Raw genomic sequence first — 21,872 nt, 5'->3', positions numbered from 1 at the left:
ATCACTTGTACAAAGTTTGAAAAATTAAATTTACCACAATCATTAGCAACAATCTCCCGAACCATACCCTCAACTGCAGCATCAGAGGTATTTTGGCCTAGTCGTTGCCCACTTAATCGTATCAATGCTATCAGTTCTCCAGTTGAAATTAAACCATCGTGATCCATATCGACTATGGTAAACATTTCCTTCATATAGGAAAGGTGATCCGATAGTAGTTTTTTTTCCATTTTAATGCCCTTAGTATGGATGTTTTACTACTGCAGCACGTAAGTTATTTTCGAATGTTAAAAACGTTAAGGTATAGCAAAAAAAATTTTTTTTTGAAGATTTTTAAATTTTTATAAGACTTCAAATTTATGGAACGTTCAAAAACATTTATATCTTAATAATAAAATTTGTATTGAAAGTTTTTACACTATAAATTTAAAGAATTTTCAAAGGACACTAAGTAGAAATTAAATATTTAAATATCAAAAAGCACTGTGCAAATCTTTTTGATTACGAGTAAAGTAAAATATTTATGCAATTTAATTAATTACACACAACAATATTTAAATATAACATTTTAAATTTAATAGAATAACTTCTTTTCCAAATATCTTGAAGCAATTGTCTTTTCAATATAGACCAATGACACACTGAGACAGAAGTGAAACTCATTAGTTTGATGGAAAAGACTTATCTACAAACTTATTACTCCAACACTGAAAATCATAATTTTATTGCTTTGTACTATAATTTTTATCATCGGTTCCTCTCATAATATTAATAAATTCTTCATAGCTTATTTGTCCATCTCCATCGGTGTCGACTTCATTTATCATCTCAGTTAGCTGTTCCTCAGTTAATTTTTGGCCTAGATTATTAACAACCATTCCAAGCTCATTGGCTGTGATATAACCATTGGAATCCTTATCCAATATATGAAAAACTTCAGATAAATCGTCGTCAGTTTCGAATTGCTTTATTTTAGATTCAATAAAATTAAAGAATGACTGAAAATCCATTTTACCGCTCGCATCGGTCTGAACTTTATTCACTATATCTTGCACCTCTTCCTCAGTTGAGTTGGGAACAATATAACGCAAGACAACACAAAATTCCTCACGTGTGATGTGTCCATCTTGGTCTTTGTCGATTAAATTGAAAAGATGTTGAAAGATAGATACTTGTTTCAAATATAATTGATTCATTTTAATTGCATTGATTTGCTAAGGAATGCCAAGTTAGATACAATTTTTCTGAACAATTTTTAGATAAAAAAAAATTTTTTATTTTAATTTTTTTAGATTTAATTTTCAATGAATTTAAATATTTATGTTTTTTAAATTTTGATGTGTATTTAATTATAATCAAAATGAAATTATTATAGTTGCTATGTAATGTTCTGTAGTGTGAACAAAACAGGGTTAAGTACAGCTTTAGATTTTAATCAATTTTTTTGTTAGACATATTGTGCACATCCCGCTGATTAGCCATCACTATGTCCGGTGTATTGCTATTTAGCGATATACTGTGGGCATGGCTTTGAAACCAATATTTGATTATAAAAGCATGAAAGTAACAATTCTACAGCCGAAATTCGAGAGGTTGAAGGTTTGCGCACAAAAATAAAAGCAAGAATTTTTTAAAATAATAAATTGTATTATTTTTAATTAATAACTCACCTTCGGTAATTCTTCGGAAAAATATAAAGATGTTTGAAATTTAAACATCCAAGTGCGTACTTCCATCTCATCCCCCCAAAAAAAAAAAAATTCTCATTAAAAAATTTGTAATTAAAATTCGATTCATCTTTTTTTAAGTAATATGATATTTGTGTAATTAATTACAACTTTGATGTATTTTCTCAAAACGGATTTTTAATGTCAAGAAACTAAAACAGACAACAATATTTCTCAGAAAGTGTTCTTATTTTAGCAAATATCGTGGTGAGTAGGTACCGTGTGGGCAAAATAGCAAGACCTGGTGGGGAAAATGATCATGCACCATTGTGTAGCATTAGGCCTTTTGCTTTTGTACTGCGTAATATTTTCACCTCATTACACAACATTTTGAATATTATTTGAATAATCCAAAAAATTTTACACACGATTTTTCTACTAACTTTCACTTACTCTTCTATATCTTTTTCGAGAAAATTATGTGTGTGTAATATTTATTTTATTTTATTTCACTTATTTTATTTCATTTGATTATATATTACTAAATAAAAAATACACATTTTAAATAACTTATATCAATATTTATAATTTATGTTAATGATATTGTATTGAAGAAACTATGAAATATTATATAAAATACATATACGTACATATACACACGGTTGGCACTTGAAAATTTTTTTCTGTACCAAAATTTGTTTAAAAATGTACCATTTCTGTAAAAAAAGGTCCGAAATTTTTTTGGACCTTTTTGTTTTCTCGTTCTGTGTTTTTGATAGTGTTATAAATGAACAAAATATAAAATAGTGCAAAATTGCAGTCATAAAAAAATTAATTGGAAATATCCACAATAAATTATCCACCATTTTTTGAACGTGAGTACCAAACGAAAAAAAAAAAAAAAAGTACCAACTTTGGTACTAAAGTACCATAAGTGGCAACCGTGGATATACATATACGGATATTCGAAAACTCCGGACTTACAAAAAATTTTTCAACTCCGGAGACTTCGTTACTATCCGGGTAATCGAATAATCGAATAACTTCGAATATTAAAATATCCGAATAAAATGGGATAGCAACCTTGCTTTACACCATAAAAAAATTAGACCAGGGGGTCTATTCCTCAACTGTGCAAATTGAAGTGTATACAAAAATTTGATGAAAAGGTTTTTTCGAATAGTAGTGAACTACAACAACAAAAATTTTATTTTTTATATTATTTTAATTAATTGAATTTTTGGCTGAACATACAGCTGTTTCGAGTATTACCATATACCCATCATCAGTAGTCTTGGAAATTATTCTTGTCTTTAATTATTCTTATTTAATTATTTTTGAAACTGCAAGTACCAGAAAAAATTTGCTTAAAATTTGATTTTGCTATTTTACCTCAGCTGTGAGAAGTAAATTTTTCTGTCAAAAAGTGTACACTTCTGTCAAATTTTATTCACTGTTAATTAAACCGTGAGTTTTTATAAAAAATAAGTAATTTTAGGTCTTATTATTTTTTTATAGATTTTAAAAATAGGAAAATGTAAAAAAACAAGGATAAGGAGCTCAAGTTTGTACTTAAATATCAATAGGCTTTTTCTTTTGTAAGCGTGTCGCTTATTTTCTAAAGATATCAAAATTTGGAAACTTGTGTTATAAGAACTGAAAAAAATTATAAAAGTATAAAATAAAAATTTTTAATGTAATAATTATTATATTTATTTTGTGTATATACAAATTTCTTCTCTCACATCTGTTAAAAATGCATTCATCGAGCAATAGCATTTCGCAAGAAAGTGTAAACTGCGGTGAGAAATAAGTTTTTCGACCCACAGTCCAATGACTGATGATCACCTATAACAGCTGTTTCGTTCCTTTAATATAAGCTTTGTGGGATTTTTACTATTTTAGTTGAAATGCTCTATTTCATAGCTTTTAAGAATTTGTTTTTCGAATTAATGGTGTCAAGGTATTACTTGACTTTTTTTTATTAAAAAAAAGAATGTAAACAAGTGCTTTTTATTTCCTTTGCCGAAAATTTAAAAAAAAAAAAGTACGGTAAATTATGTAGTAGTCATTTTGAAGTCGTGACTGTTATATACTTAACATGTTAATATTTTTTACCAAATATGTTAAGATTGCCAAAATGATAAAAGTGAAGGTTTTCTTTGCAGTATATATATATATATATATTATATTACCCTAACCTTAATTTTATCATACCGCTGGCTAAATTATCTAGAACTAAATTGCTGTAGTTAGCTTTTAATGTGTATATTTGTAATTAAGTTATTAAAGACTTTTCTCTACACTATTTATTAAATTACTGTTAAAGTACAAACCAGAATTTTTCAGGATGAATATATATACAATATTATATACTATATATATATATATATGTAATGCATGTATATATATATAACTTTCCATATTAACTTTTACTTAAATTTTTTTTTTGTGTATACCAAATGAACTGCGATCATTTAATTATGATTGCATTGAGTGCTGTAATAGTATTCCAGAATTTCCGAACATTTTCAAATTTAGATGACAGGCATATATTCAGAAGTCAGCAACTAACTTCACGAGAGTCCCTTTTTCTTTTTCACATTGTGGTCTTCGTGTGTGGTCGTGTTTTCGCTGTGCTCTGAAAGGAATTTAGAAGAATGGGTAAAAAACGTTACACTGTATCGAAAGCAGTTTCGGTTTTGATGACTGATGTCGATCAACACGCGGTTACTTCATCATTGGCCGTTATGTTAAAAAAGTAAGTATATATACCTTTATATAATCAGTAAAATAAATAAATAGTAATATTTCGTCTATATAAATTTTTTACAGAAATGGCAAAGTTAAGGTGCCAACGGATATTGAATTCTTTAAGACTGGCATGTTCAAGGAAATTGGACCAGATGATGCCGATTGGTTTTATGCGCGATGTGCTTCAATTTTGCGTCATTTGTACAAGCGGCGCCCTCTTGGCGTTGGTAGGCTTTGCAAAATTTATGGCGGTCGCCTCCGTCGTGGTAATCGTCCTGGACGCTTTTGCAAAGCTTCTGGTGGTGTTATGCGCAGAGCCTTAAAAGCTTTAGAGGATGGGAAAATGGTGATTCGTAAGCCGAATGGCAGTCGTGTATTGACACCTACTCTGCAACGTGACATGGATCGGCTTGCGCAAGTGATTATTAAAATAGACAGGGAGGTCTTGGCATTGCAGCAGAAACGCAAAAAAATACGCAAACCAGTTTCTAATAGGATGTATAAGATTAAAATTAGAAACACATAAATTTAATTGTATGAATATTACAAAAATAAAATATAAATATACGTAATTTATATATATATGTGGCTTTTAATGTCAGACAGCTTAAAAATGATTTGCTTTGCTATATATAAGTGTTCTCAGCACTAGACAGAGTATTTACAAGACAGAGTAAGCGTTTAAAGCCAATATACTTAATAATTCCAACTGTGTCGGAACACTTGCAAATTAAAAACTTTAATTTAGTTTATGTGAATTTTGTTAAAGGTGACTATATTTACCGTTTTAAACGGTACTGTTCAGTTATTTCGAAAATATTTTAATTATTTAAAAAATTGTAGAAAACACCATGTTGATATAGTAGCTATTCAGGTCGACATGCCTTTGATAATAGCTGGACAATTTCTCTTTCTGATATGTTTTCAAAGGAGTTACAGTCTGATTTATATATTCTTTTACGTTGGTTTCTTAAAAAGTTAGCAGAAGGTTAAAAATAATTTTTATTATAAACACGAAGGCCTTACAAGTATCAGAAACAATTCAGCTTTCAATAGATTCTTAGTTTTGAAATTTTTCTGATATAAAATTCATTAAAAAAAAATCAAATATCATGCTCATCTCGCACCTCTCAGTCCGGTTGTGGTGGGTACATTCTCTCAGTGTCACTTATTAGCCACTTATTAAGTTTCAGATACTAGTTAGTTAGTGATTTTATTGTTTAATATATTAACTTACTGTGTGCACAATTGCATTTCTTATACTTAAAGACACTATGATATTCTCATAATTATACTATGGAGAAATCAAGGCTTTAAGCGACTCATTTTTTCAAGCAATTCAGCCTATATTACTTTACTGCGTCCCATAGTGATCAAGTTTTCAATTCGGAACCATCCAACAACAGTAAAGACAGTGTCACCTGCCAGCCTTGTTGACGTTCTATTATTTAAAAAAGGGAGACTTTCAGACAGGCTACCCTAGATCCCTATCGGTTATGTAGTGGTGACTGTTATGAAAATATAAATTAACACCGCTATTATTATTGTTTTCATTCGATTTAAATAACATTTTTAATTTTAAATTTCGATTTTAATATTTATAAATTTACACACATATATACATTCTCTTAAATGTGGCGTTTATTGGTGCATTCTCCCGATTCGTAGGCTTCAAAATGCACATCTTTCGATGTAACGCAATGCACATCTATTAGAAATACACCTATTTCTAGTAGATAGGAGTCCCAAATCATCCAGGGCATATATGCACCCACGTTGTAAGATTTCCGAAGCAAAAGCGCTTATTAAAAACCACTTCAAACAAATCTAGTCAAAGTAAACTTGGCAACAGTGCACACTGTGTTCTAAACAAATACAATTTAAAGAATTTTAGGTTATGTTTTTCTTATTATTTGCGATATCCATTATAAATTAAAATAATAATATTAGATAGTAATATTTATTGAGTCATAACCATTAAAATTGAAAATATTTTGTATATGTTGCTTAAATAATGACATTAAAATATGTTCCTCCACATTGTTCCACAATTTTTCATTCATTCCATAGAAAAGTATATATATATATATATATATATATGTATGTATGTATATGTAAATATATATACTTTTTTAGTCCTTAATGCAATAAATAATAAACGTGCTTTCTAACACAATATGCTACAGAATTGAATTAATTCAAGCTATCTTAACTGATCCGATATATGTTCATGCATCTATAATATCCTCTAAAAGGTATTGTGTTTTGATTTCAATCTTTATTAAATAGAAAAATATCAACAAAGAGACTTCTTTTTTAAATAAACTATCAAACTGATAGTCAGCTAAACTGATTTTAGCATTCTTTATTTATTTTACGTATTCGTATTTAAAATTTTTAACAATTTAAGTGGAATGCATTATGTTGCTGTTTCCAACTGCATTGGTGTTCTCAGCCATTTGTACCAGTTGAATGTATTTGCGTAGTCGCTCCACAATCATCGAATCATTTTTGGGTATAAAACCTAAAAATCCATCCTTCACTCGTGCGCACAGAATTAATGCCACCATTATATCGCCAGCGGTCCTAGTGGTACTACGTTTAAAGTATACACAGCCGACAAATTCTTTTATTCTTTTTGCAAGCGAATGAAATGCATTACATAGAGCTACGTTGAATGTAATCTCTTCACAATCTTCAGTCAACCGGCTTATATTTCCCACCACATCTTTAGGAATTAATTGCAAAGTTATGTTTTTGGCCCATCTATTGCATTTCACTACGGGATTACCAGGTCCTAAGCTAATTGCACACAGTGCTGTGCGTGTTATTTTTTGCCCGCTACGTTTTGACATTTTATACCATTTCAATTTTCCTATCCATTTCATTTCACGCTCGCGAGTACGAGCACAAGTCTCACTGGTGGATAAAGGAGAAACAGGCACCACTTCATTTTCTTGCATTTCACGAGTACCATTAGCTTCAGTCAGTGGTCGACCTTCTTGTTGTACAATATTCACATTTTCTGGAGCAGTATATAATTCTTGTTGTTGATTATTTTCGGCAGTATCCATGGCCAAATTTCTAGCTGTTAAATTTGCCACGCGTCGAACTGACATAAACCAACGTTAACTCTCTCAAGCACCTTCGAAAAAGAAAGAACAAGAAGCGAATATGCCGTATAAAAGAGCTGAACGATACAACTGTTCCATCCAGTTCATATGTTTTAACCCCTTGCCGAGCTTAGTCGTAAGTTGCCGAGGCACGGCGAAGAGCTCTAGTTGTGCTTTTTTATAGCACCTTTTTTGCAGTCAAATATCAGCTGATTTAAATTGTCCGTACAATTTGCAAGTAAGCAACGTTACAGAGGAACTAGAAAGCAGGGTTGTTATTTATAAAAAAATATTAAAAAATAATTTTTTCCTTAAAATAAACAAATAATCTAAATATATGTATTATATATACAATTTTAAAGTTAATAAAAATATAAAAAAATAAAGATCGGCATATATCTTTTTTATAAGAGTATGATTATAATTTCGATTTATATTTTTGTGTCGATTTTGTCTGAATGCAATAAGTGGGTTATATGTGTAAGTAATTTGTTCTGTTTAATTCTTTATCAGAACGAACTTATTTGCAAATAAACAAATGAATTCAAATAATGTTTTAAATAGATTTAAGCTAGTGCTCGAGTTACTCGAATTGATCGAAAACATCGAGCATTTCAATGTACTCGAGCACATTTAGCTGTTTGTATAAAACTAAACGAAAATAAATGATATATGAAGTGGATTTTCTGTTTCAGGAACTAGAGTATATTAAAGCAGCTTGAAGATTTTTGAAAATTTGAGGTGTTCAAGTGTAGTGCAACTTATCAAGCATCGTAATGCGCGAACATCCTGAACTATTTTTATTGCCGTTCTGATTAGTTTTGATCGCAAAAGATCTAATAAGATTTTATCTGTAATCAACATATACATTATGTTCGTAATTTTTTTTTTAAATACATGTGCTAGAAACATAACTAACGCGAGACGACACTTACATATTGATATATTAAGGTTTTTGTGTTGTTAAGATCTTATAGGATTTTATAAAATATTCTGTTATAATTTAATATAAGATAATCACAGATAATTCGCATATAACAAATATTATAAGATTTTCTCTCTGTTGTATTGTAAATCTACTACAACACTAGTACAATAGTTTTGCATGAAATGTGCATAAATCTATTTGTATATAGTCAGAACCATATAGTCAGAATATATATACCATACATACATACATAGTCAGAACCATTGATTTGTTTGTCTTTTGGAAATATGTTGAGTATATTAAATTTATAAAATATGCTCTCTCAAATTTGAAAAAGTTGGAATGAAGATATTAAAGATATTATTATGAAGATATTATTATCACAGTAATAGCTTAAAAAAAGAGATGACATTGAACTGGTAAGCAATGATCATCATTATCAACTAAAGCCGTAGCTAAAATATTTGGATTGTACTACTCTTAAGTATTAATATTTTCTCTTTAAATACATCTAATAATATGCTAACAACGAATCTATTTTCCTGCAACATAACTTATAATGTAATGTATATAACGGTTGTTTAGTATAGTCTAGGAAATTATCTTTTCTATAGTATATAATGCTTGTGTTGTTTTTACATATATTATTCATTCGAATTTTCTCTACACCATCAACATAGGCTGGGTTGGATCTCAACTTTTTTTAAAGTATTTCTGATACTTTGTATGGTTAAATTTACGCATTAAATTACAAAATCAGTTGAAGAAGCGTATTATTCTACTCTCTTAAAGGTAGAAGAAATAGACTGGGGATACAAATTGGTCTCACATTCTAGAAAGCACCGAAGTTTTATCTGAGCTCAAAAGATCTTGTTCTGCTATAGATGTCAACAAATTTGTGTCATGTGCAATATATATATAAGCAATTGGTGGAACGACTGGTTTTATTATTCATGTGATATTCATCGCCTTTAATTATTTTACCCAGTTTGAGAAAATGCATACATCGGTCATCAGGATTTGTGCTGTGATCCTGGAAGTTGCAATAATTTACTATGAAAAACGAACGTTTGTTTTAGGTGGTGGCACTACAGAACTGGTACATAACTTAGTAAAAATGCTTGCATTAGATTTAAATACCGCTCGTATTTCCAACATTGAAACACTGACTGATCCAAGTCCAGAGAATAGATATCCTAAATGAAAAATATGTTTCACATTTTTACAAAATATTTCAAGTAACGGTGACTTTATATATCGGATGGAGTGAATAGTGTTTCAAAAACACATTTTTCCGATTTCTTGAAATTAAGTATAACCAAAGGTCATTTATTTATACCCCGCTGGCAATTCTGATAATGGATGTATGCCTTTATTCAGAGGCTTCGAGCAAAATATGAAGCAACACAATGATCTACACAAAATATTGATAAATATACAAAAACTATCTGAAATGAGCTGAGAAGGCATAACCTATTATAATGAATATCTGAATACAAATTATTGCAATATCCTACTAGCCGCAGGTGTAATGGTTAGTTTTTTCAATAGAATATCTAACGAAATGCTTTGAAAAAGTATCTTTAAAAACTTGTACAAAAAAGAGTGTTTTGGGAAATTAATGAAGACAAGTTCCATTTTATAATGGTAACGAGACTCTGATATGTACTTATAAGTGAAAGTTAAATCATAATTTTAAATAAATTTAATGTCGAGCTCGTATTTAAATAAAAGGAATTTATTGTTAAGCTTAATTTGGTAAAGAAGAAAAAATGGTATAAATTCACAAAATAATGCATTTATTTAAATATGTTCTGCAAGTAGATCCACTCCCAACAGTACTGCTTGAGATTATGAGGCATAAGCCTCCACAATTCCTTGCGCACTATCTTGAGGAAGAGCTCATCCGAGCTCCACTTATTCCGCTTTACAATCGTGGTTTTTTTGATCCTGAGTGTAGAGTATATACATAATTAGACCCCCCTCGCAATCTTGTGTAAACCCATCTCTTTCATCGTTATTTCCATCTCTCCTAAGTGAATTAGTCTATCTTCGGCTTTGATGAATTTAGCTTGCTAAATACTAAGCCCTTCTGCTCTCCTTCTACTTTCGTTTACTGGAATGGGGGTTGTATTCGTTGAACGGCAGCAATCTTCCACATCCATTCCTAAGAGGTGGTTTAGTGGGTTCATGGCGGCTTTCGATGCTTCCACCTACTGCAAAAAAAAAAACTTTAGTGATTGCATGATTACTTTAGTGAAATACTCATAATAAAGTGAATGTGCAACATATTTCTATACTATTAATATTCAATAGAAGAAAGTCCTTTTTATTAATACAATCTTCCTCTAGTAACATGTTGCTTAATGTTAAAAATTCCTTCGTTTATTCATTATAAAAATTCCCTTATCTCCTGTTGTATTCATTTTTACCCCTGTTGAGTAGAATTCATTTAAACATTTTTCTTCATGTTATTGGCATACCGCTTCGTTAGCAGCATGTTGCTTATATTGGCAGCATGCTGCTTGCACGTTCGCAGCATGTTGCCTATTCAACAGTGCTCTTTTTCCCCAATTACTATTTGAACAAATATTGGTTGATTATTAGATTTTTTTTGGTGAATATTTTTAATAATTATATTTATTATTGTAAAACAAATAAAAAAAGAGGTTTTTTTGAAAAGTATTGAACTACAACAACAAATATTCTTTTTTTATATTATTTTAATTAATTGAATTTTTGGCTGACCATACAGCTGTTTCGAGTAATGTAAATATAAATGACATCTTTTTCTACACTTCATATAATCGAGAAAGCTTTACAAAAGGTTAGCAAAAGGGCTTGTAATAATTTTAAAAGGATTGCGGAGACCTTATAAACCACATTTACTCTTGTACAACGTGAGAGGGTAAATCGATATTCATTTAAAATTTTGGTTGTTAAAAATTTTATTTTGATTTAGTTGGCTTGGACAAGTTGAAAAACTTCATAGGTATTAAAGGAAATAAAATTATTTCCAAATAAAAATTATCTCAAAAACGTTAAGATTGCATTTTTCAAAATTTTTAGTTTTCTTCACAACGCTCGTTGGTGGGTTGTGTCGAAATACTTAGTATCAAATGAAAAGTATTTCAAATTTATTTCGTATATTTGAATTGATCAAAATCTAATGTGAATTAATAAAACGTTATTTCTTCGTTTCAATTGGAAAAGTCAACATGGCAAAAGAATTGACCGATGAGCAACTTGCACTTTTGAAAGACATGTTTTATGAATTTACCGAAGCCAACGAACAAAAACTGGCAGCAGAAAAATTTACGTCACTTATTTGCTGGGTTTGTGCATTCTTATGCCACCCGATTTCGACAACGGAAGCTCAAGTTATTACACAGGAGCATGATGATGGCTCTGGCCTTTTCGATTTTGATAAGTTCATAACCGTGATAACTATCAAAATGATTGAAACTTACACCACAGAAAATATGCTAACATATTTTAAAAATTTGGATACAGAAAGTAAGGGTTTTCTCACTGCTGATGACTTACGCCTTGCTTTCGCAAACAATATGACAGAGGATGAAATTCAAAAGGCTGTTTCTTACACATCAGATGGAAAGCTTAAATTTGAGGACTTTTTCAAATTCATGAATCCATTTAAGGAATAACATGTTAATCCGCAACTGTAAATATTCGTTATATTGAAATACAATATGTAAATAATTTTATTACATTAGATTACATCTCACATATGCAAGAATTGGTTGGAGTGCAAGTGCAGCCTTTAATGGGTCCAAAGAATTTTATTCTTATACTCACCGAAAATAGGCAATCATACATTAATTTAAGAGCAAATTCGTTCTTTGCAAAGCCACAACCATCACAAAAATGATTATAGGACAATCCACATCAATATACGAAGAATATATATATTTAAGGCTATTGAAAATATAAAACAGTACATAAACACATTTCAGTATGCATTTAATTTTTTTTTTAATAATTTATTTTTAATATAATAATATTAATAATATATTATAAATAAACCTAATTACTTGCTTAAATGGCCATAACGGCCTGTTATCGGGTGTAGGCCTAAAGCAGCATGCTTGTTTAGGCGCATCTCGTATACCATATGTGGTTAGTGCTTTTTCAACTTCCTCAACTTCATCACTTCACTGGAAATACGGTCTACCTACCTCAACGCATGAACAATGCAGTGAAGCTGCTAAATGTTAATTCGCTCAATTATATTAATGTCGTGATAAACATGTGATGGCCATCACCAACTCGTAGAGGACCAAAGATCTTATGAAGAACTTTTCTTTCGAAAACTTACAGTCTTGATTCGTCATTCTGTGATAATGTCCATGCTTCTGTGTCATATAGAAGCACAGGTAGACATTGCAGAGTATAAGTTTTATCTGCTGAGAAACAGTTATTTATCTCAATCGCCTATTAAGATCATGGGAGCACCTATTGGTAGTAATGATTCTTCTTCTACTTCCGAATTGACATCGTTGTTGTTTTTTAATGCGGTGCATGGCCTTCACATGATTTATCCCATAACAAAATTGAACATATCACATGATAAAGAATCACCTTGTGAGAGATCATCATGCGAGTTTTGCATGGTATTAAAAAGCTCAGAGAAATTCGATCTTATCTTGACGGAACTAGGAGAACTGCTCAACGTCATTCTGTAAACTCGTTTTAACTTTGCAGGAATATCGAGCTAAGACATTAGATTTAAAAGAGCTGCATTTTTAGCCAGAGCATTTTTATCCATTCCTTTGACAAGTCTAAACCAGAGAATCAGCTGAATTTTATTATGAATTGTGTTTTAGTCCCGCCTTTGCGAATCGTAGAATAAGATTATCATGACTTTCTCAGTATCAGATTCCAAGATTAGGTTCAATATATAAGAAAGAATATATAAATCAAGCAACAAATAATGCCTCTACAAACAGAATAGTATTGAAATTTAATATACTTAATTAATTCAATTATTCAATAGTTGGTTTGTGATTTCGTTCTAACTTAAACACAGCAAGTGAATTTGTTAATAAGAAACTTTCACAGCAAATTAACAAAACTCCAGAAAAATGTGCGAACATAAAAGTGAAGTACGGCTTTGGTTCAGTAATAGTCGGTTAAGGAGCGCTGACTCTGAGCTTTAAATTTGGCAGGACACGAGTTTGATTTCTGATACTTACAGTCTCAAAAAATTATTTACGAATACATAAATACAGGATTTATTTCCAAGACCACTGATAATGGCATAATCAAAAATTCAATTAATTAAAATAATAAAAAAAAAGTTTTTGTTGTTGTAGTTTACTACTTTGCGAAAACCTATTTATAATTATTTTTATATGCAGTTGCAATATTTTTATCAAAAAAAAAATCTACAAATTAATGAAGTCATCAAATTTTGGTAATTCTTAGTGCTTTACTTGGTAACAAGTTGTACCTCCTACGTGACGAAACAAATAATTTTCAGGTCACCCATGTTAAATAATGGGTATATGAAGTGAACTCCTTTCTTCATTTCATCTTAAACTGCTCATAGGTATTTTCAACATGTTGCTGTGTTCAGAATTTCCCTTCATTTGCGCTGTGTTCACTTCAACACCAACAGCGTTTGTGTGTGAGATACAAGCACATTTCCCCAAAATGGATGATGCTGTGTGGATGATGTTTACTAACCACCCGCAGCGACTGAAAGAACATTTTACACTGCAACAAAATTCACCCCAAATTCCGACATTTCAATTTCCCTTACGCACACACAGTGTTGTGGATTGAAAAGGAAAAGTTTGGCATTGCTTAGGATGCGTGTCGTGTTCGTACGGTAGTCCTAAACGGTTGCTCACAGCGTTCAGTTTAATTTCCCAATCGCGCGGAGAACGACCCAAAGCATTTTCAAGAATTTTATAGAATTTAACAATCGTGAAGTCTTCACCTTCAGTCTTACAAGCATTTCCAAGTCAAACGAGGAAAATCGTGTTGTGGTGTAATGTGGTGAATTTGGGTGACTTTAGCACATTTGGCAACGGTTAATTTTCAAATATTAGCAAGCAAATGCAGTGAAATGCAGCGAAATGCAGTTAACTTCCGTTGAATAGTTGCATTGATTTCAAATTGCATTAACTGTGGAATAGTTAGCGAGTGCACTTTGAATATTTGAAAGGGCATATTTAAGAATGTTTGAAAAAGTTTAGACGCATTTGCAAAATAAATATTCGAATTCTAAAACATTTATATACATTGCACGCAGTCAAACGGACGGGCGGTCGAAGTCGGTCAAGTTAAACAAGCGGAAAAATAACGCCGCTGCGGCGGAAGTGGCTAAATGCACTGTGCAGCGACGATTCTTTTCGTGGGAAAGTTTTTCTTTTTTTTTTTTGTACGGTTTTTTTCGAACAAGTTAACCAGTTAACCAAAAACGGAAGGAAGTGCGGATATGTGAAATGTTGTTAAACATGCATTCGCGAATTGCAATTTGCAGTACACAAACATAACTCAAAACAGATTTGCATACTTAAAGGGGCCTTCGAGGGCCTGTGTGGGCGCTCAATGACGCTCATGCCGTTCCATTAGATTTACTACTTAATTACTAATATATAAATATAGCAAAATGTTGTATAGTCCGATGTACTCACATGCAGGTGGATGCATGAATTGTATTGAATAGTAATGCATGAGTAGATAAAAAATAATTAAAAAATGCATTAATTTATTTTTTGACTGCAATAAGCAAAAGCAAAAAAATATAACGAAACAATTTACAAAAAACAAAAAAAAACATTAATTAAATTTTGTTTGGATTACTAAATTGATACGCAAGCAGCAGATATAAGCGCTGTTAGGATGCGCTGCAAGGACGCACCGCGCCTGTGAATGCGTGTGCGAAAGTAAGTGCAATTTAATTTGTCGCTTTAATTGTGTGCAATTCCGTTTAATTTTAACTTTTATTTTTGTTTTAATTTTTATTTTAATTTTAATTTTAATTTCATTCATTATTTTCATTACAAATGTGTCCCTGCAAAACATCGCTGGCGGCGATATTTTTTGTGCGTTTTCAACGTTTTATGAAATTTTTTTCATTTAATTTAAAATGAGTTGCGATTAAGGAGATTTAATGCATTATTAACTGCAATTAAACGATGCTGTTGGGACATTAAAAAATTACTCGAAATTATTTTCAATGCTACAGTCATCTGATGATATCAGCGCATTTACAATAAATGGTGATAAAAAAGTTTTGACAAAATATTTAATATAAAATAAATTAGTTTGTTGATAATTTCAACGATTTATATGGCTAAAAATAAGCTGCAATATATTAGGCTTAAATCATATTATGGCATTAGTAAAAATATTTGAATTTGTGCATATTAAAAAGTTAATTCCATTGAATTCAATCTTTCAATATGTTTACGCTAACGCAATTCACTTGACAAATGTGAGGTGATACAAACCCAATACAGAATTCATACAAAATCCATACAAAATTAATAAAATGAGGTTTGATAATTCTATTGTTATAAACATTGTTATAGTAAAAAATATTTATGTGGTGGTTTTGTTTTAGAAACAATTAAATGTAATTGAGCTTTTCTTACCTCCTTTTTTTCGATAAGAATTTTGTTTATGAAATTCTGCCTTCTTTCCCTTTTTCTTTTTGTGCTTTTTTGGTGCTGTTAGAAAATACATTGACTATTGTTCATTTTACATCATAAGACGACTCATTGGCAATTACGTGATAAGTGAGTTAACTATTTTTCTAATATGATGGGGTAATATCTGAAAAATTATATTCTTCTTTGCGCTCTGATGTAAGAGCTAATAAGAGTTTTGTTGAGTTAGTGAAAATGGAAATTAATGCTTGAATTAATTAAAAAAAAAAATTTGAAAACAAACACAAAGTTTGGCAAGCAATAGGGAGTATACCAACAATGATCTAAAATAATAAAATAATAAAGGGGTTTAATGAGTTTAACTGTACTGTTACTATTACATAAATAATTAATGCAAATCCAAAAATCATCTGATTTGTCCGTATTATTAACTTGGCTAAAATCATAATAAAGTGATGAAAGATCATTGAATTAAAATCCGATGATAGTTAAATCAAAGTCTGGAAGGTTGCTAATATGACAAAAATACCAAGTGGATGTATCAATTATAAAATTTTTAAAACATTTGCTTATAAAAACAAGTTACTAGTACGACAGGTACAGTATTTATTCATATTAAACCATAACCATATCGTTATGATCAATGGCTTGCATAGACTTTAATACAAAAGATTTTCACATTAAATTTGATGGGGGTAGTGACTATTTTTTCTTTAAAAGTAGCTGTGGTATTTAACAGAGAAGTTTCGAACTGTAGTGAACGCTGACTCTAAGCTTCAAATTTGGCAGGGCACGAGTTCAATCTCTGGTACTTGCAGTGTCAAAAAAAAATTATTTACAAATAAATTTTACAAATACAAGAATTATTTCCAAGACCACTGATGATAGGTATTTGGCAATACAAGAAACAGTATTGGTATGGTCAGCCAAAAATTCAATTAATTAAAATAATTTAAAAAAATTATTTTTGATCTTGTAGTAATAATTTTTAAGAACAGGGTATACAATAATACTTACACTGCTGAAATAAAAGATCAGCCAGTCGATTGATAAACGTACTCAAAAGGAGGTAAAGACAGTTTTATTAGGTGGAAAAATAATAACTTCTATATTTTAGGTTGTACATAAAATTATTATGATTGTCACCATCGAATTTAAACAATGCAACAATTTAGATCGATAAAATTAATTATGTTTAAACGATTAAATAAAATTAAAGAAAAATGCATTCTATTTAAGATAGAATTGTTGATTTATCAAGAGTTTCAAAAAAAAAATGGTTGAAATAATTTGTGAACTTCCACCATTCATAGCATCGACTTTATTCGTATATGGATTCAGAACCAATACTAATAATTTTATAATTATTTCGTACATATTTGAGGAGTTTAATTTTAATTAATTTTGTTAAATTCTTAATGAATAGAAATAATTATTCTTCTCGTACCTATCAACAAATAGTCGTAGTAGTATAAAATCAAATAATGACATGAGAAAAAAAAAACTAAATAAATATTTAAGCATATATTTCTGAATTTACTTGATTTGTTGGTATTTTATAAAAATCAAAATAAATATGAGTTTCATTCTCACTTCCCGTAAAATATTTTGTGTAATTGTACATATCTTACAAAATTTTTTGGCATTCATAAATAAGAAAATTTTTAAAGTTTAAGCTCTAATAATGCCGTTTTCAAAATTTTTTGGGTTTGCCTCTGTAATGAAAAAGTGGATTTCTTCAGGTTGCGCAATATTCAAGAAGTTTCTCCATTTTTTATAGGATTTTTTGGTTTATGCTAAGACAACTGGATGGATAGTATACTATCTATAGACATAATCAATTGTGTTGTTGCTGAGAAGAGTGTCTGGTGTCGTTGCTTGTGGAGTGGTATATGAATACGTGATATGTGAAGTAGAGCTTGTGACTGTACGTTGATGATTAACATATTTTTTACCTATAATTCAATATCAAAATTAGAAATGGACGTTACAATTTTATATCTCAAATTAATGGTGCTATAAGCAGGTGGAATAAAATTCTACTAAGTTATCTAAAGTAATTGGTTTTTTTTTTATCAAATTCATTTTAATGAAGTTCTTATAGGTAACACAAAAATTTATACTTTGTACACTATTTGTGTATAGCAGTTCTCTTGTTTTTATATATCACATTTTTAAGTTTTTGTTTAAAGTTTTTAGAATGCAGCAGCTGGATTGTTTTATTCTACCATCTTGTTTTCCTTTAAGTACTTCTACTCATTCAATTACTAATTAAATAAGGTAGTTTAGTTTTCGTATATCCTTAGACTAATTTTAACACGTGTATGTGCATTGTACAGAGAAACTAATAGCCAGTGACTATTTTATTTTGGTAGATTCGATTTTTTTACAATCGAATACATCAGATAGGTGTTCTCGTTTGACTAGAATAAATTAGTCTTTCCAACGACTCTATTTTTCAATAACAATTTGTAAGTGGTTGGAGGTATTCCGACACCCTTGCGCTGTCTACACTTAGGATGAAATTAGTATTCAGTTCGTCTAATTCATCGGCAACATGTATTAGGTGTACCCCGAAAGTTGTGCGGATGCTTTCAGGAGCTGCTTGCCTAGCAGGTAGCATAACAATACTGTTTTCATTGATCATATAACTATCTGGCTATACGAGTATATATTTATCATTAGTATAGTTACCAAGTCTCTACTTAAGTAGATAGCTACTTCTTTGATTGCGAGTATCTCTGCGTCTCATACACAATTATGGTTGGAATAAGCTGTCTATTCTTCAAGATGATCCTAAAGTTGTTAACCTTTTGTCAAGTTTTGAGCTAAATGTGTAAAAGAACAGTTCACTTTTTTTAGATTCTAGGTTATATTCTTAGGATTTAAATTTTAAATGATTTAAATTTTCAAAAATATTAACAGCAAGAATTGTATATCGGTTCTATAAACTATAAATTTCTTATAATACGGGGATGTAGTTCAAATTGGTTTATTTTTTTTTTTGTGTTAAATTTTAATTCCTGAACATTGAACAGCAGTTTATATAAACCGATTTATTTTAATAATATCGGAACGAGAATATTATCAGGCTAAAGTCTTTTCCAACCATCACTTTGTATACTATATAAAAAGATCAGATATGCGACTTTATGTGAAGTTCAAGCATTTCACTCTTAAGCATCGTCAAGATAGCATATGCTTTGTTACGATGTCTTCAAATGTTTTTATACTCCATAGAAGGTTTTCCTTTCATTGTTGATTGGCTAAAGTTTCTAAAAAATATCGAATATGAAAACTTATTTTTAATCACAACTTTTTGTTGTATTTTACAAAAATTTATTTTGAATGAACAAATAATTTCAGCAATTTAGTTTTTTTTCGAATAATCTATCTTTACCATGTTACTACGGGAATTCTGTAAGGCAGCGACTCGGATAATGGGAGGTTGATGAATTGGATATGTTACCCCCTCCCTACATTGTTGGAGAAAATGAGAACTTTCATAATAAAAATATTTCAATCACTTTTTATATATTCTTTAAAAAATGGATTAAAAGTGCACCTTATAATTTTGTTCCCAGTACCAAAAGCCATTTAGGCTTGCCAATGCAATGGTGCTCACTCATGCATATCTGGTGCAGTCATTTTATGTAGTTAAATCCCTTTTTTTGTATCCTGACATCATTCATTTGAACATCGTTTCAATTTGCGAAATGGTCATTTGTGATGCGAACTCGTAGTATTTATTTGATAAAGTAAAAATCTATCAGGAAATGCATTTATGGATAATATCTGCCCGCAAAAAGATAAAAAAAATTCAATTAATAAAAATTTAACAGTAATAAAAATTCGCACTACAGAATTTTATTTATTTTATTTTAGCTGAGATTCATAAGAATTTTTTATGTACCATTTTATTACTCTCAAATAGCGTTTTATAAATGAGATATCACAAAAAATGTATTGTATATAAAAGCATATAAAAACCAGCAAAATGATTTTACTTTAGTAATTCAAGTGATATAATAAAAAAATGTCACCGGAGTAGAGACTCCGCAATGGTATCAAGTGGTAATTAGAACCATTGGAATGAATTGTAATTAAAGCATTAAAAGTCTCTCTGCGTTAAAAAAGCCTAAACAATATCCCTATTTACTTTGCAAGGGTATGACAAAGGGACGGATTTCTGGGGAAATTATAACGCATAACTATATAATGATTTGACCATCTTTACAAAATGATTGTTAGTCAACAAACCATTTTCACTATATATATTCGGGGCCTTGGAGCAAAATATGAAACGAAACAATGGTCTACACAAAATATTGATAAATATGTAGAAATTATCTGAAGTACAACTAAATACATATGATCTCAATATTCTACTAGCCACAGGTGTAGTGGTTAGTCTTATCAATAGAATATCTAATAAAATGTTTTGAAAAGTGCATTTTCTTTAACAATTTGTTGAAAACAAGGAGTTTGCAAAATTAATGAAGATTAAAGTTGTTATTGACTTATCTGCATAAGGTACACATAATATGAAAACATTCCCCAAAAAATGTTCTTCTCACAAAAACGTTAAAGGACATGATCAATAAAATTAAGTCAACGCATTTAATATGTAGCTGTTGTTTATGTGTTTTATTTAATATTTGTACAGCAAGTGTTTTGTTGTTGTTGTTTTCAAAGGTTTTTTTTATTATTAGCTTAATTGCAATCATGAAACAAAGTTTAATTTAGAACTTATAGCTATAGCTGCCTTAAAGTTAGTCTGTAGCATTATCACAACTTATTTTTAAAGAACTTGAATTTGCAAAATCGTAATATTCTTTATAATTTTTACCTATAAAAAACACATTAAAATTAACATAAAATTCAAACTTAAATCATGTTAGTAGCGCACAGACCAGCGTTTTAGTTTTTCAAGCCTGAAATTTCCAATCCAAAAATTTTATGCGAAATATTAAACCAAGAAATAGTGTTCTTTATAATAGAAAAATAGAAAAAATTTGTTTTTTTAGAATAAGTGCTTTAGAACACTTTCATTTAATTACCTATTTGACCATTGCAGACGTAAGTTGTCCTTGAACGGTTCCAGCAGTCTGCTTTAGCTAGCCCGAACAGTGGCTCGTTATCGTCAATTGCTAGTACATAGTGCCTTCATATTGCTGCTCACCTATTTCAAAATGCAACTGATGGTAAATGTATGATACATCGGATATAGAATATTCGATATAGTTATTTGTTAACAACTCTGTTTTAGAAAAAATAGTGAAGAGAAAAAATAGCTAAATCAACAGATGTCACTCCTCCATGAGTGACAATAGAAGTTTAAGGAAAATAAATAGTGCATCCTGTTCCAGCTCTAATTTTTCTTCTATTCTTCATTGATTTCTTCATATTTCAACAAGTACGGTTTTCAGTGTATGAGCAGCATACGATGAATTTTCCAAGATGGATCGGCAGCTTTTGAGTTTTCTTTATACCTATAATGTTCTTTATTCAATAAGTGCTTACAGACTAAATTTACATGTTTTAACATAGTACTAAGAGAGGTCACTTTATTACTTATTTACAAATTAAGTTGACCATATTACTATACCTAATGCGACAAAGTTACCGAGTCAGATGTGAGCCAAATGTCTTGCTAGTGCAATAGTTTTTTAAACTTTTTATGGAATATTTTTATTTAATATATACTTACCTATATATAAATGCTGATTAGACGTAAATCTTTGCAAGCTCATTTGCAAATTATATTGAA

General features: G+C 30.1%; 4 protein-coding genes across 4 annotated transcripts; 2 read left to right on the top strand and 2 right to left on the bottom strand.

Moving 5' to 3' along the window:
• Positions 1 to 570: 570 nt before the first annotated feature.
• LOC119661957 (neo-calmodulin-like) lies at positions 571 to 1,276 on the bottom strand. The gene has a single exon (XM_038071480.1). It carries the CDS (start codon positions 1,194 to 1,196, stop codon positions 723 to 725), a length of 474 nt encoding a protein of 157 aa, XP_037927408.1. The 5' UTR covers positions 1,197 to 1,276; the 3' UTR covers positions 571 to 722.
• Positions 1,277 to 4,248: 2,972 nt separating this feature from the next.
• On the top strand, positions 4,249 to 4,972 carry LOC119690232 (40S ribosomal protein S19a-like). Its single transcript, XM_038105249.1, has 2 exons — positions 4,249 to 4,428; positions 4,503 to 4,972. Exons 1-2 carry the CDS (start codon positions 4,328 to 4,330, stop codon positions 4,945 to 4,947), a joined length of 546 nt encoding a protein of 181 aa, XP_037961177.1. The 5' UTR covers positions 4,249 to 4,327; the 3' UTR covers positions 4,948 to 4,972.
• Positions 4,973 to 6,730: 1,758 nt separating this feature from the next.
• On the bottom strand, positions 6,731 to 7,784 carry LOC119690048 (mediator of RNA polymerase II transcription subunit 25-like). The gene has a single exon (XM_038105031.1). The coding sequence runs from the start codon at positions 7,538 to 7,540 to the stop codon at positions 6,827 to 6,829; it is 714 nt and encodes a 237-aa protein (XP_037960959.1). The 5' UTR covers positions 7,541 to 7,784; the 3' UTR covers positions 6,731 to 6,826.
• Positions 7,785 to 11,499: 3,715 nt separating this feature from the next.
• On the top strand, positions 11,500 to 12,435 carry LOC119689952 (calmodulin-related protein 97A-like). Its single transcript, XM_038104904.1, has 2 exons — positions 11,500 to 12,144; positions 12,197 to 12,435. The coding sequence occupies exon 1, from the start codon at positions 11,681 to 11,683 to the stop codon at positions 12,125 to 12,127; it is 447 nt and encodes a 148-aa protein (XP_037960832.1). The 5' UTR covers positions 11,500 to 11,680; the 3' UTR covers positions 12,128 to 12,144; positions 12,197 to 12,435.
• The last annotated feature ends 9,437 nt before the right edge of the window (positions 12,436 to 21,872 follow it).

This window comes from Teleopsis dalmanni, chromosome X (assembly GCF_002237135.1).
Source record: "Teleopsis dalmanni isolate 2A chromosome X, ASM223713v2, whole genome shotgun sequence".
Classification (NCBI taxonomy): Eukaryota; Metazoa; Arthropoda; class Insecta; order Diptera; family Diopsidae; genus Teleopsis; species Teleopsis dalmanni.
The sequence above is the reverse complement of the archived record's forward strand: the minus strand, read 5'-3'. Positions and strand labels throughout refer to the sequence as shown.

Coding starts and splice junctions, on each gene's coding strand:
- LOC119661957 (XM_038071480.1), bottom strand. CDS start 1,196: ATGAATCAATTATATTTGAAACAAGTATCTATCTTTCAACATCTTTTC.
- LOC119690232 (XM_038105249.1), top strand. CDS start 4,328: ATGGGTAAAAAACGTTACACTGTATCGAAAGCAGTTTCGGTTTTGATG. Junction 4,429..4,502: donor TTGGCCGTTATGTTAAAAAA/GTAAGTATATAT, acceptor AATTTTTTACAG/AAATGGCAAAGTTAAGGTGC.
- LOC119690048 (XM_038105031.1), bottom strand. CDS start 7,540: ATGTCAGTTCGACGCGTGGCAAATTTAACAGCTAGAAATTTGGCCATG.
- LOC119689952 (XM_038104904.1), top strand. CDS start 11,681: ATGGCAAAAGAATTGACCGATGAGCAACTTGCACTTTTGAAAGACATG.